Here is a 13,060-nt window from a genome sequence, read left to right as displayed (position 1 = left end):
ATTAGGATGCGTTTGGTTTGTGTGTCATGACAGAAAAGATAGAAACGTGTTTAGTTAGAGAGATGAAGATGAAAACATAAAATAAATCATAATTTTGAAGTGAAATATTTTACGTTCAAAATAGAAAAGACGAAGAGACATATCTCCATTATAGTTACAAGACTAACGCTCAAATACAAAAGAGATAGACAGGTGTTTGATTGGAGAGGCGAGGATAAAATTATAAAATAAATCGCAATTTTAAAGTGAATTTCTACATTTTTAAAATAAAAATGATAAAGGGATATGTCTCTATTATCCCGTCTCTTCTGTCCCAAAACATAGACTCTAGAAACGCATGCCCTCGCATGATTTTCTTTCTTTCTCTCATGCATTCAAAGCTACAAAAAAGTGCATCATCCATCACAAGAAGACAAGTGAAGAACAAAACGACTTGCAAAAAAGGAGGGTTAACTAGTAGTGGTGGAGAGCTACTTGCATGTGACATTGTCACAAGCATTACTTCATAGCTATATATATATTTACCACCCCAAACCAAACCCTGCGAAGAGGACCGTTCCTTGTGAAGATATCTCTTTTCATTATCTTATGAGAATCTAAACTAAAAAAAGAATGGTGTGTGTGCGTGAGAGAGAGAGAGGGAGGGAGGGAAAGTCGTGGAAGGTATGATTTCTAAGAGTGTCCATAGAAGACCCACAAAGGATAAAAGGTGGAAGATTTGGCATAGCTTTTTGTTCTTGGCCATTTCCTTCTCTAGTGGATGGTGATGGTGATGAGGAAGGACCCTTGGGGTCTGCCTTACACTTTAGCATCCAAAAACCAAATGATTACAATCACAAAAAACCAATAAGAGGAAATGAAACTAACAAAGTGCTTGCTTGCCTTGCATGTGAATAGCACTTGCATAGGAAGATAAAAGGCTCCCCATGTTTTTCCCTATGAGTCTATTAATTGGATTTGGATGCTGTCACTGTTCTTTCATAGGATCCATTCATTTTCCTTCACTTTTCCAACCATCCATTTCTTCAACTCTTCTTGAAAATATATATCCTTTCTCCGCATTTAATTTTCCTTTTGTATTTTTTTGGTGGTTCAAGTGTTGCATTGCATAATACTGGTTCCACATATTCTGTGTAACAATTATGGTGTCCTTCACCTATCTTGTGTTCCCTTCCTCCTCTGTTGGCCATATGCAGCTGTAGTTGACTCTGCAGACAAGACAGTGATCCCATAAAATGAAGGGCTAGAAATTATTTCTCGAGTTGCATAGTAGGGCTCAAGCCAGTCAAAGATAGCAGGCTGTTCTTGCTATTAATATACTACTTTGTAATTCTTTCAGCCACTCAATCCCTTTGTTGGATCTTCAAGATACATTATATCCTTCTTCCTTGCAACCTTTTCTTGACTTCAAACACGGCTCAAGGTTATAAAACTGAGCTATGCGTTTTCAATTTGGACAGTACAAGATTAAAAAAAAAAAAAAAACCGGAACAAGAATCCAAATGCTTAACGCAATGCCAATTTAACCTGCCTTCATAAGAGGTAATCTGAGATCTCAAGCAGCTATTTTTCAAAGCGAAAAAGGTAAGCAAATGATTCAACACGCAAGGGGCTTTATTAGAATGGTAGATACAACCCACGCTCTCATCAAGTCAAAGGTTAAAAAGTCCTCCCTGCCTGTTTCTGCTCAAAGACTTGATAACTTGCAACACTTGCAACATTCAAACATATATTTCTGAAAAATCCGGATTTGATGGGAAGGAATGGCTAAGGTTTGTTTTCAGGGAAAAAAAAATTGGTGTATAAATTGCATGAGAATCAAGAATTGTTAATGGTTCCTATATTTAAATTACCGTGTCACTGAGTTGAAGACATGTAAATTGCCAAAACAAACAAAAGCTTAAATTCCGAATAAAACAATGAAGGAAGCTGATACGATTTACATCTGCCTCTAAAGTTGAAGGAAAAAATTCCAATTTCACCGTCAATTTTCAATTTTAACCTGCTCTGCAGAAAAAAAGGAACATCCATCAGTTGCTGCACCAAGGAGGAAATCAACATCAATCAGGTTTCAACCATTGGCTCAGGGCCAGATGGCTCCGTCTGAGATCTGTTTGATTGATGAACGGAGTTGAACAAGATGTCCTTGATAACCTAGTCATAAAAAGGCAAGAACGAAAAATGAAATTCTCCTAAATAATAAAACTTTTCAAAGTAAGGAAGGCATCTAAAAATTGGATTGGCCAGTTACCTGCGACATTAGGCCATGAACTTGCTCCAAAGTTATCTTAGCACTATCACGAGTAATTTTAGCAAGTTGAGATTCTTCCTGCAAATTTGAAAATCCCAAATAAAACTACCACCAAAGAGACTAGAGACCATAAATTATATAACAAAAGAATAGATGTGTAGGATGCAAAAGTACTGAATAGAACAAAAGGAAATGCACAAGTAGAAAAAAAAATGTAAGCATGCATGGGACATAGCTAGCACCTATTAAGAAAATAGGGTCCTAAGATGAAAATTGAAGACAAAATCTGAGAAAAGAATTATCTTCTAGTTCTAGCCCATACAACATAAAATCAGTATCTGTACACTGCCTTTGCCCGAACAAATAATTCCAACAAGAAGAAGAGTTGGACAGAATCTCAGGCCAAATATATTTTCATAATGTTTCCTTGTGTGTGCAATTTCATGCAAAATTTTCAGGTACATGACATGTTACAGAGGCACTTCTCCACACCATAGGATATCACCATGACTGATGCAGGCTAATGCCCTGATATTAAGGACCAAACATTTTCCCAGGACAGAAACGAAAATAAAAAAGTTATGTGACCAAAAGAACATGTGATACCCACAAAGGTACAGTTTAAAGCAGGTCCAAAACATTTACATGATGCAACGATGGTCAACACATTTAGCAGTTCGATGAATGCCTTTTGTTAACAATGTTTGCATCAGTTTCATAAATGCAGGAAAACTAAAGCAAACCTATCAGTTGAATGCATCAATTGCACATTTTTAGGCACCCATTATGTCACTTTTCACATATATCTATGCAAAAGACCAAACATTTAGCAGAATACACAGAGGTAGCCCTATTCCTCTTATAGAGAAAATGAGGAAATAGTCTTTAGATGTCCCATCAGAAAAAAGACTATTCTTTAGTATTGCATGCCATACAGCAATGAAGTAACAAATATAATGCACAATAGTAAAGTGGAACTATTCTGTGGTTGACAGAGACGTTAATTTTTGGTGCAAAAGAGCTTAGATCAGCAGTCAACAGTTATAATTCTGAATTAACATAGATATATAACTCTACTGATGGAAACGATACTCACATCTTTCTTTCTTTGAGGAGTCATTAATGGTCCCAATCGAGAATGTGCCAATTGATTCTCTGCATGCTCCAGCTTCTCAGCTGCATGACAAATGGATGATTATTGCATCTTGATAGGCAGGGAAAAAAAAAACCCTAGCCTTTTCATCTCATATATAAGCTACTGATACTCATAGACCTTAAGTACCCTGGTCTTTCAACTATGTACAGCTGCACTTAATTTTAACCGTGAATCCAAACTAGAAGAAAATCGCATAAAAGAAAAATAAACCAAAAATTTAGAAATTACCTAAATCAGAAATTTGTCCTGCAACATAGTCTCCATTACCCAAGAGAGGTGAAGATGAAAGCGTATTCACCCAGTATTTGTTCCACAAAAGATCCAAGAGGTGACAATCAAGAGAAGACTTGAAATATGTGATGTCCAAAGAATAATACTGCAAAACAAAGAAGCATTAGTCAACAATGGAATACTATGAAACCTCAGGGGCAAGCAGTCTAGGTTAATATAATAACCTGTTTGCAATGGACTCCAAAGTCTTCGATCTTATTAAGAGGAATAGTTTGATATTCAGAAACAGGATCATCTGGAGGTTTGTATCCTTCTGGATATGTCCTGAATGCCCCAATCTCTACTTTCCCAGCTGAGACAGTTCTTGTTGGATCAATAACAACTGCCAAAAAGGGCTCCTGAAATTGCTGGTTAAGCATTTGGGTTGAAACATCAATACCCGAAAGCCAGCATCCATAGCCAGGATGTGAATGATACCACCCAATAGCATTCTCCAAACGTCCAGCCTGCATAAACACCACTTCTTTTTGTCAAAAAAGGGGGAAAAGGCCTTAATAAATAGGGAGACATGGAAATAAATGAATTACGAATTACAAATTTTAAATAATGCTTCCATCCACTCTTTAAGAAATATTTTAAGGAGTCAGTTTATGTGTCAATACAGAATGTGGAACCTTGGGTGCTACTGTTCAGGATTTAAATCCTACTCTTAAAAAATAAGAACAAGTAGTCAAGTTACAACATGGATCAAATTAGAGGTGATTCAAGCATAACAGAAAAACTATTCATGTCTAGTGTTCCCTTGCAACAAAAAGATGCAAAAGACAAACTCCCAGGACTACTTGAACATCGCTTAAAATAAAACCAGCAATTATCAGACATTAAGGTTTTATACATAAAGCCACAATGTGTGTGTACAGAATGTGTCTAACAATCAGATTGGGGCTACCAACTATTTCTAAATGGAGTCTTCACGGAATTCCTTTCAGCTAGTTTGCTTGGCAAGTATAAATTAGGAGTTCCACACACTTACGAGACATAAAGCTAGAAATTTGCTATTTCAAACATATAAAAAGTAGAAAGTTTTATACTTTGGGAACAAATTATTATTCAATTAAGCTCTGAATCAGGGTTTAAGAAACTTTCTTTTCTAAGTCAAACTATAGTGTGTTTGAAAATGTGATTGTGACTGTTTTTATTTTAAATGTATTAAAATAATATTTTTTTTATTTTTTAAAAATTAATTTTAAATTTAAAAATACTAAAAAATTATTAATTTAAAACAAAAAAAAATAATTTTTTTTAATTTTTTACAAAAAAAAAAAACTTTTGAAACGCCAGTTTCAAAAACAAAAAGTGTCTAACAAATTAGAGAATTGCAACACGCAACTATTCGCTACACTTGAAAACCCAGGGTCTATTTTACTCAAAATCACAAAATTTCACCAATGCAAGCGTTCTCTACTCGTAAAAAACCACAACAAAACAAATCCCTAAACCCCAAAAAACCTCAAAATAATATAAAATGTAAGAAAGTTTATATCTTGGGACTAATCCTCGGTTCATTTAAGCTCCGGATTAGGGTTCAAAACACTTACTTTTCTAACTCAAATTGCAAATTTAGGGTTCTACTCCTTTTAACAAATCACAAAATCCCAACAATGCAACCATTCTCCACACACACAACCACCACAGCAATACAAACCCCCAAAACCCTAATTACTCAAAAAACCCAAAATGTTTTTCCTCTTTTTGAAAGAGAAAGAGATAACAAGGGAATCCAAAACCCTAATAACCCCAAAAGGCAATGAACTTTCTAATTAAAAACCCCCCAAAAGCAATCACATAAAAAACAAACCTGTTTATTAGTCTGAGAATAATCAACCATATACTCATAAGCATCAGCTTGAGCATTAACTCTCGTCTCAGTCCCTTCAACAGGAAGAGCAAAGGCATCCATAACAATTATAGAATCCCCATCAGTTTTCCCTTGCATTAATCCCATAACTTCAATAGTCCCACCTGATCGAGCATGTACAACCATCTTCAACAACGCAAGTGCAGATATCTTCACTCTTCTAAAATAATTCGGATCATTAGACCACGGTTTTTCTTTCTGGAACTTCGCTTGTGCTGCTTCATCGTAGTAAAAAATCGCGTCCGATGAAGAAGAAGAAGAAGAAGTGTCTGTTGTAGTCGGGGTTGCTGTGTCGATAGGTATTATGTTGTTTTCGAGTTCCCAGGTCTTTTGGGCTATGGAAGAAGAAGGGTAGGGATCCATGGTGTTTTCGATAGAGATGAGGGAGGGTTTATGTAGTAGAAGCGGGGAGTGTGGGGGTTAAGATAAGTTTAGAGTGAACTGTAATGTAGTTCTTATAGTTTAACCAAAGTTATTAATCAATCCTTATTTTTATTTATATTTATAATTTAGTCCTTTTTTCAATTTCAAATTTCAACTCCGAAGGAAACTTATCTAAAACTTCCTATAAGCCGATCAAAGTAGAAGGTAAGTTTTTATTTTGTCAGGTATTTTTTAAAAATTCTATAGAGTTTGGAAAAGATATTTTTGTAAAAAAACGAAGTTTTAATTAACTTTGTGGTTGTGTTGAATATTTAAATAAGATGAGTTTTGGACTAGATCACGGACCAAATCAAATTTTATAATTATAATTATTTTTATATAGTTGAAATATTATTTTAAAAAAAATATTAAACTAGATTTTTAGCCGGATAAATAACTATAAGGTTCAACAAGATTAATTAAGTTCGATAAAATTAATTTTCATCGGATCCTATATAAAAACTTAACCTACGCAGATACCTCATAAAATCTCTGAGAAGTGAAAATTTGCCTAAAAAGGGTTGTGTGCTTTGCCTAAAAAGAAATCTCGATAGCATGTTTTTAATCTATTTCTATGATCTGTATATAACCTTAAATGTCCAGAAAAGAATCATTTTTTTTTTAAAAAAAGAAAGAACTAAATTTCATTAGAGGGAAAATGGCTGCCTGTTCAATAAATTCAACAGAAACCAACGATTATACCAAGAAAAGAAGATGACAAAACAAATTAATTTCACTACAGCTTGCAAATCTTGTGCAAAACAGAGACAATTCCTCACTCTGGACTGACATCAATACCTAAATTTAACAGCTACTAAACACCCGATTGAAGGGGAAAAACCAGCTTAGTTAATGTTAAACTAGGAGAGCTATATCAATCTCGCTAAACTTTAATATAGCCCTGTCGTGGCACTATCCTCCCTTTCTAGTCTAGTTTACAGTTAATTTTACACTAGAGTACAAGGACATGATTTAGGATTATTTACCCCGTCCCCTGCCTCTCTTGTTGTATCTGCTGCTCACGATTCTTCCTTGCTGCTTCTCACTGACACCAGTTGTCCTGGATCCCAAGCCGCGTTTTGGATTTGGTTGAGCCAGAGCCTGAGCCTGCAGCGATCCTTCTTGGTGCATGCTAGAGCTGTCTTGGGAGTCAGTAGCAACACTATCATTTTCATTTACGTTTGGCACTTCCATGGAAGCCTCACTCAGTAGCTTGCAGGTTTCCTCGGCAGGAGCAGTTCTTGTCATCTTGTCATGATCTGGACCAACTGGATTGTGCTCTTCACCACACGGCATAGACTTCTGTTCTCTTTCCTGTGCCTCAGGCAAACTTGGAGAGAAGAAAATGGTGTTAACAAAAATTACAGTAAGCAATTAGCAGTAAAAAAAATACAACCGCAGCCACGATTTTCACCTGGATGCCGAAGAAGGGAAGCCATTGACAGTAACTGAATCGTCTCTTCCAGCAACTTCCTTGGATGGTGAAAAATTTACTTCAAGTAACATTGAATCTGGGATTGCATCTAGAGAGGATCAGCTTGAGAAAAGGTACTACTTATTGACAAACAACAGTCCACCCAAGAAACAAATAACACAATAGAATGTTAGGGCCATAGTTTAACGGAAAGTATTAGAACAGGGCATTCTGTAAAACCATGTTTCCGTATTTATTCAGCTCCAAGTATACTCCCAAATTCTAATTCATGGATTTAGACAATGAAATCAATGCACATCTCTCATATTAATATCCTAACCACTCTGTCAGAAATGTAAATAGAAGCAGCTTTTAGCCTGGCAAACGAGGAACAAATAAACTAAAATCCTCCATACATGGTCAAGTAATAAACTGCACATTGTCAATAAAATGTTTCTACTAGGACGTTACCAGATTTAAAACTCTTGCCTTGTACAGTTCTTTCCATTCTAGAGCTCAAAGGGTGGCTAGTCTCCTCAATGTCTTCTGGGCCATTGGCGATGACAGCATCAGCACTATGACATATAGAGAGATGTGGAAATCATAAGAAAGGACAATAGACCTCTTCATAGCCCATAGGATTTTAGAAAATCAGGGAAAGGGGAAGCTAACCTTTGTTTTACTATCACTTCTTCTGGAAGCTGCTGTTGTTCATGGCTTGATATCCCTTCAGAGCCATCCCGCAATCCTAAATTAATTGGTTTCCATTTGTCAGGAAAGAGTAATCACCAGAGAATAAAAGAGAGAGAGAAGAAAAATTGAGTGGTTATGGAAAAAGCACCTGCCATTCCCTCAGTGGTCGGTGTTAATCCCAGACCCTTCATGAACATATTAGTAAATCATCAGACATGATTAGTTTAGTTCTACTAATAGAAGTTTCAATTTATTTTCTAATAAAACTAAAAAGGAAGGAAAGAAGAATAAGAAGAAGCAAGGATTCCATAACCGAATTGCTTTAGCTATAGGGAATGGTAATAACAATTTTTGTGATTCCTATGAGCTAATCACGGTAATATTAATAGATATACCAAATGAGCAAGAAAAACTTTTTACTGAATTCCCAATCGCACATCCAAGTTACCTGACTTTTTTCGGGAACAGAAGTAGCTGCATTAGGTGAAAAATCATCTTTCTGCAACCTAACTTGTGCCATCTGAGTATCTGAAAATGCAGAAAATGCAGAAAATGAGATTTCATTTCCCCCCCTCTTGGATAAAAAGACTTTAACCAAGCAGGTTTTATTTCATAAATAATCCACATGTTATAGCACTGGTGACCACAGCTACAATTCACATAATTTCCCTCAGGCAGGTTAAAAAACACACCTGTGAAGCCAGAATTATTTGCTGCACTTCCCCACTTCAAAGGTACATCTATTAATTGTGTGAAGTTGGAAAGTTTATTTTTAGCACCACTAAATTCTCCAGCCCCCAATACACTAGGGCCTCCTTTATAAGTTGAAGCTAATGCAGACCAATCCATTTTGGAAGATGGTCGAGTCCTCAGCATCTCTTCAGTTGCCCTGGATCTCACTTTACGTAGTTCCTCCTGGATATTCCATGAACCAGTGACCAGGAAATCCCTGTTCAACTGCATTCAAGTTTCATCATATCACAATAACTTAAGCTGTGCAGAGCAATAACCTTGAGAAAATAAGCAAACATTGCATAAAGCACATCATTTTCATGTTTCTTCCCAGTGCCCTCAGAGGCCATCACATGATTTAAAGGTAAGAGAGTTTGAAGAGTTACGAGAGATGCCACTTCTATCAAAAGTGCACAAGAGTAGGACTACTACAAAATTCTCCCCTCCAGTACCCCGTCATGACCACAATAGGGTCAAAACTGAGTAATGGCCTTCATTTTTTCCCCTTATTCTGTCCTTGCTTCTACATACAAAAATTAAATTCTAATAATACATCTTATGAGTTCCTTGCTCAATTTCTTTCCAATGAATTCAAAAAAATTAATCAATCTGTTCAAATTCAAACAGAACTAGCATTTGTCAAGGTCAATTTCACTTTATAGCCAGAAAAATAAGCATGAGACTCTCAAGAAACTCTCATTCCTTTTCTGATCCTGACTTAACTACTCATGGATGTGTGCTTTATCATCCTGAAAAAAATATGACTGTCTAGTAAAACCTAGACAGAATCACTAAATTGCATTTCTAAGTCAAAGTGGTAACAAAACACCCTTTGAAGTTCACAAGATCATTTTTTACTATCACTACAACAAACGCAATAAAAGGGTCTATAACTATACAAATAAATGGAGAAGAGTAAAAGAGACTTCCAAACGACACCTTTGATTGGGACAATGACTTGCCACTGACTGAAAATGGTGTTGCTTCCACAAAAAGCTCTTTTCCCATTGATGGCGGTGATTGCAATTGGATGTGGTTTGTGGAAGGAGAAGCCCAAGGTGGACGCTCTCGCATGTAAGATTTGGCCAAATCCACTGGTGAACCCATTTCTCCTTCAGTAGCCTGTTCAATAAAAATCAATAGCAAAAAGGTGGTGTGCACCAATTAGCTCACAGCAGTTGCTGAATAAAACAAGTGTGTTAAGGTACTTGCACAATTTAGTTCCTTGGTCTTGTGAAAACAGAATCTACAAAAAGAAGATTAATAAAAAAAATCAATGCATAGACAATGACAATAATTGGTTAAAGGAGGATAGCAAGTCAAATTATTATGAGAGCATATACATTTCAATGAGCAAAATGGACACATTCACAGAAAACGAATTACAAGGACAAGGGAACTGCCATTGCATGGAATAATCTAAAATCATCATGACCCATTGTAAAATATGATTAAATACAAAGCCACGTCACTATAATCTAAAGAAGCAAATATTGTAGTTTTCATAAATTCCTTTATACTAGGATTAAATAAAAATAAAAGGATTACTAACATGTGGAGCAGTGTTCAAAATGCAGGTTCCATACTCCACTGACTTTGAATTCGACCCCAATTTCTTTCCCTCAAACCATTTTTTGGCCTCTGTAACAGCTGTATTGCAGATATCAGGTGTACCAACATCTGAAACAGGGCTAAAACAATCAGCAAGATATACCACTAGGCATATAAATTTCTAAGTACTTTGAATGTGAAAAATCCAAAATAACAATACCATTGCCAACTGTCTTGTCCAGAGTCTTACTCGGCCTCCCATCTTTTGTGCTTCCAGTGATGGGAGAATCTACCACTCTCGATTTAATAATATGTGTTAGTCTGTCACATTCTTCCCTGGTCATTGTGAATAGAAAATAATTCAGAATTTGTAATCAAACCAAGGCTGAATATATAAAGAAAGAATAATCTCCAGCAACCTTAGCGGTAGGCAAAAGAATTTAAAATTGTCAGCAAAGCTTCACAAATTAAATAAACCATGATAGTTATTACCAATGTATTGTTTTGAATTTGAACTATTACTTGAACCTTATATCTCAATAATTAAGTTAAATGCTTGGAGTTGACAGTTCAAGAATCAAGGTGAATTAACACAAATGCAACAAAAGCAGTCATATATAGAAGTCCAGAACAGATGGTTCCAATGCATTGATGACAAGCAACGGCGGAACTACAGCATAGCTGAGCAGACAATGGCACCCCCGAGAGTTTGGCAAATTTTATTTTAGTCATGAATTTATTTATTTTAATCTACCCTTGAATTTAAGGCTTATTTCACAGAAAACATACACCCCCCCCCTCCCAAAAGAAATTACCTATTGTTCTATAACTATCATTCTGGAACCTCATAACTAAAATCCTAGTTCCGGGTCCTAATGGCATGGACTCAAGAAAAAACAATGTAAATGTGCATGCGAGATGTTTCTAAAGAAACAATGTAAGTGATTCCCAATTACCTCGAGAACGTTTCCTGCATTAGAAGCTGTGCAATTACACGCAATGTCGCAGTCTTCCACTCCACAGCAGGGAGATCTTTCTTCGAGTAATTAACAATTTCAGTTGTCTGATTCTCCTAATTTCCACACGCATAAAAAAAATTCAATCACCAAAAATCTCACGCTCTTAAATGCCAAAAAATAAGCTTAATTTAAATCACAAAACACTCAAAAATCAAATGATACATCTGCAATATATCTAAAATCCCTCATTCAAGTTAAAAGGAACACAAAAAACTACCTTTACATCACTTTGAGAAGAACCATTGCCGTCATTGACATCTTCCATTTCACCCTCTACAGAAAGCCACAAGCCAGAATTTTCATTATTTGAAAATTAACATTTCTAAACTAATTTGATTAAACACTAATAACCAAATCAAATTTGCAATACCGGAAGTAGAACCGGAATCGCCTTCTTCTTCTTCGTCGACATCGGAGGAGGAGGAGGAGGAAGCGGAGGATTCAGAGCCGAAGACGGTGGATAAGACTTTTCCGGCACCGGTAGCAATTATACGAGAAGGAGATAAAATGAAACGAGAAAGCCAATTAGGGTTTTGAGGAGTGGAAATAGGGGAAAGGCGAGGAGTAGGCCGGTCGTATGGAGTGGGACGGGTAGTGGTTCGCCTGGGTCGAACGATTTTTCCACCTGATTTGAACTCAGTGAGTCGATTCGGAGGCCGGGAAATGGGGGACATCGTGACTCAGTTTTTGAAATTGGAAAATTTTCAGGTAGAGAGAGAGAGGGAGCGGTTATCCGGGGGTGGATGGATCTCGTTAAAGAGAGAAGAGGAATGTTGTTGGTGGTGGGGTGCTTTACAAATGTAAGAGTTTGATGGGTTAAAATTATAATTATTAAACCCCACTCGAATTAGGGAACGTATGATAACGTGGTTGGGTTTGTGTTTCTAAAAATTTTAATTTTTTTTTATTAAAATTTAATATAGTTTATATATTTTTGATCGTTTTGATATATTGATGTTAAAAATAATTTTTTAAAAATAAAAAAACATCATTAATATGTATTTTAACACGAAAAATTATTTGAAAAACAATCATAATCACACTACCAAACACGCTTTTAATCTGGTTTAAGACCCGGCGTACACCAAGTTAAAAGATTGGACCTTATAGTTTAATTATTATTTTTAAATAAAAACATAAATACCGTGAAACTAATTAATTAGAACTTAGAAGATGAAACAAATTGTGTTTCTTGTATCAAATAAAATAATTTATTTCTTGAATATCAAATATTAAAAGAGTCTGGCTTATGATATCACAATCATTCATATAAATTTATATGATTTTTTGAGATTATTAAGTATTTTTATAATTATGAGAATTGATTTGATAGTAAATTTAATTTGTGATGAGATTGGAAGAAAAGAGCTTAATTTTATAAAAAATAAAAAAAGTTAATTTTTTTTTAATTATTATTTTTTTTATTGATATAATTTTATCAACGTTGAGACTTATATTTTTGTATTTAAAAATTAATTTTTGTATTTTTTATGTTAAATTAATTTTTTTATATTATTTTGATACGTGGATATTAAAATAAAATTTAAATAATAAAATAAAAATATTATTTTAATAAAAAATAATTACTATACCAAACAAAACGTACTGTTTTTCCATCATAAAGTTAGGCCAAAAGCCCATGGCAATAAACAGGTTGGGCCACCAACTTATA

At 35.3% G+C, this 13,060-nt stretch overlaps 2 protein-coding genes across 3 annotated transcripts; both read right to left on the bottom strand.

Moving 5' to 3' along the window:
- Positions 1 to 1,825: 1,825 nt before the first annotated feature.
- Positions 1,826 to 5,988, bottom strand: LOC133688265 (COP9 signalosome complex subunit 5a-like). The gene is made up of 6 exons (XM_062107693.1): positions 5,497 to 5,988; positions 3,863 to 4,144; positions 3,636 to 3,783; positions 3,348 to 3,427; positions 2,252 to 2,329; positions 1,826 to 2,154 (listed from the first exon to the last, which is right to left on the bottom strand). The coding sequence occupies exons 1-6, from the start codon at positions 5,917 to 5,919 to the stop codon at positions 2,065 to 2,067; spliced, it is 1,101 nt and encodes a 366-aa protein (XP_061963677.1). The 5' UTR covers positions 5,920 to 5,988; the 3' UTR covers positions 1,826 to 2,064.
- A 706-nt stretch (positions 5,989 to 6,694) lies between these two features.
- LOC133690111 (protein KAKU4) lies at positions 6,695 to 12,189 on the bottom strand. 2 transcript variants are annotated; one of them, XM_062110301.1, is made up of 13 exons: positions 11,759 to 12,189; positions 11,606 to 11,661; positions 11,326 to 11,441; positions 10,590 to 10,705; positions 10,371 to 10,498; positions 9,758 to 9,940; positions 8,779 to 9,043; positions 8,535 to 8,614; positions 8,235 to 8,271; positions 8,066 to 8,141; positions 7,865 to 7,968; positions 7,394 to 7,490; positions 6,695 to 7,309 (listed from the first exon to the last, which is right to left on the bottom strand). In XM_062110301.1, exons 1-13 carry the CDS (start codon positions 12,060 to 12,062, stop codon positions 6,958 to 6,960), a joined length of 1,914 nt encoding a protein of 637 aa, XP_061966285.1. In that variant the 5' UTR covers positions 12,063 to 12,189; the 3' UTR covers positions 6,695 to 6,957. The 2 variants fall into 2 exon arrangements, with proteins under 2 accessions (XP_061966285.1, XP_061966286.1); XM_062110302.1 differs by having other exon boundaries at positions 7,883 to 7,968.
- Positions 12,190 to 13,060: the final 871 nt, after the last annotated feature.

Source organism: Populus nigra, chromosome 3 (genome assembly GCF_951802175.1).
Source record: "Populus nigra chromosome 3, ddPopNigr1.1, whole genome shotgun sequence".
NCBI lineage: Eukaryota > Viridiplantae > Streptophyta > Magnoliopsida > Malpighiales > Salicaceae > Populus > Populus nigra.
Note: the sequence above shows the minus strand (reverse complement) of the source record. Positions and strands in the feature narration are given on the sequence as shown.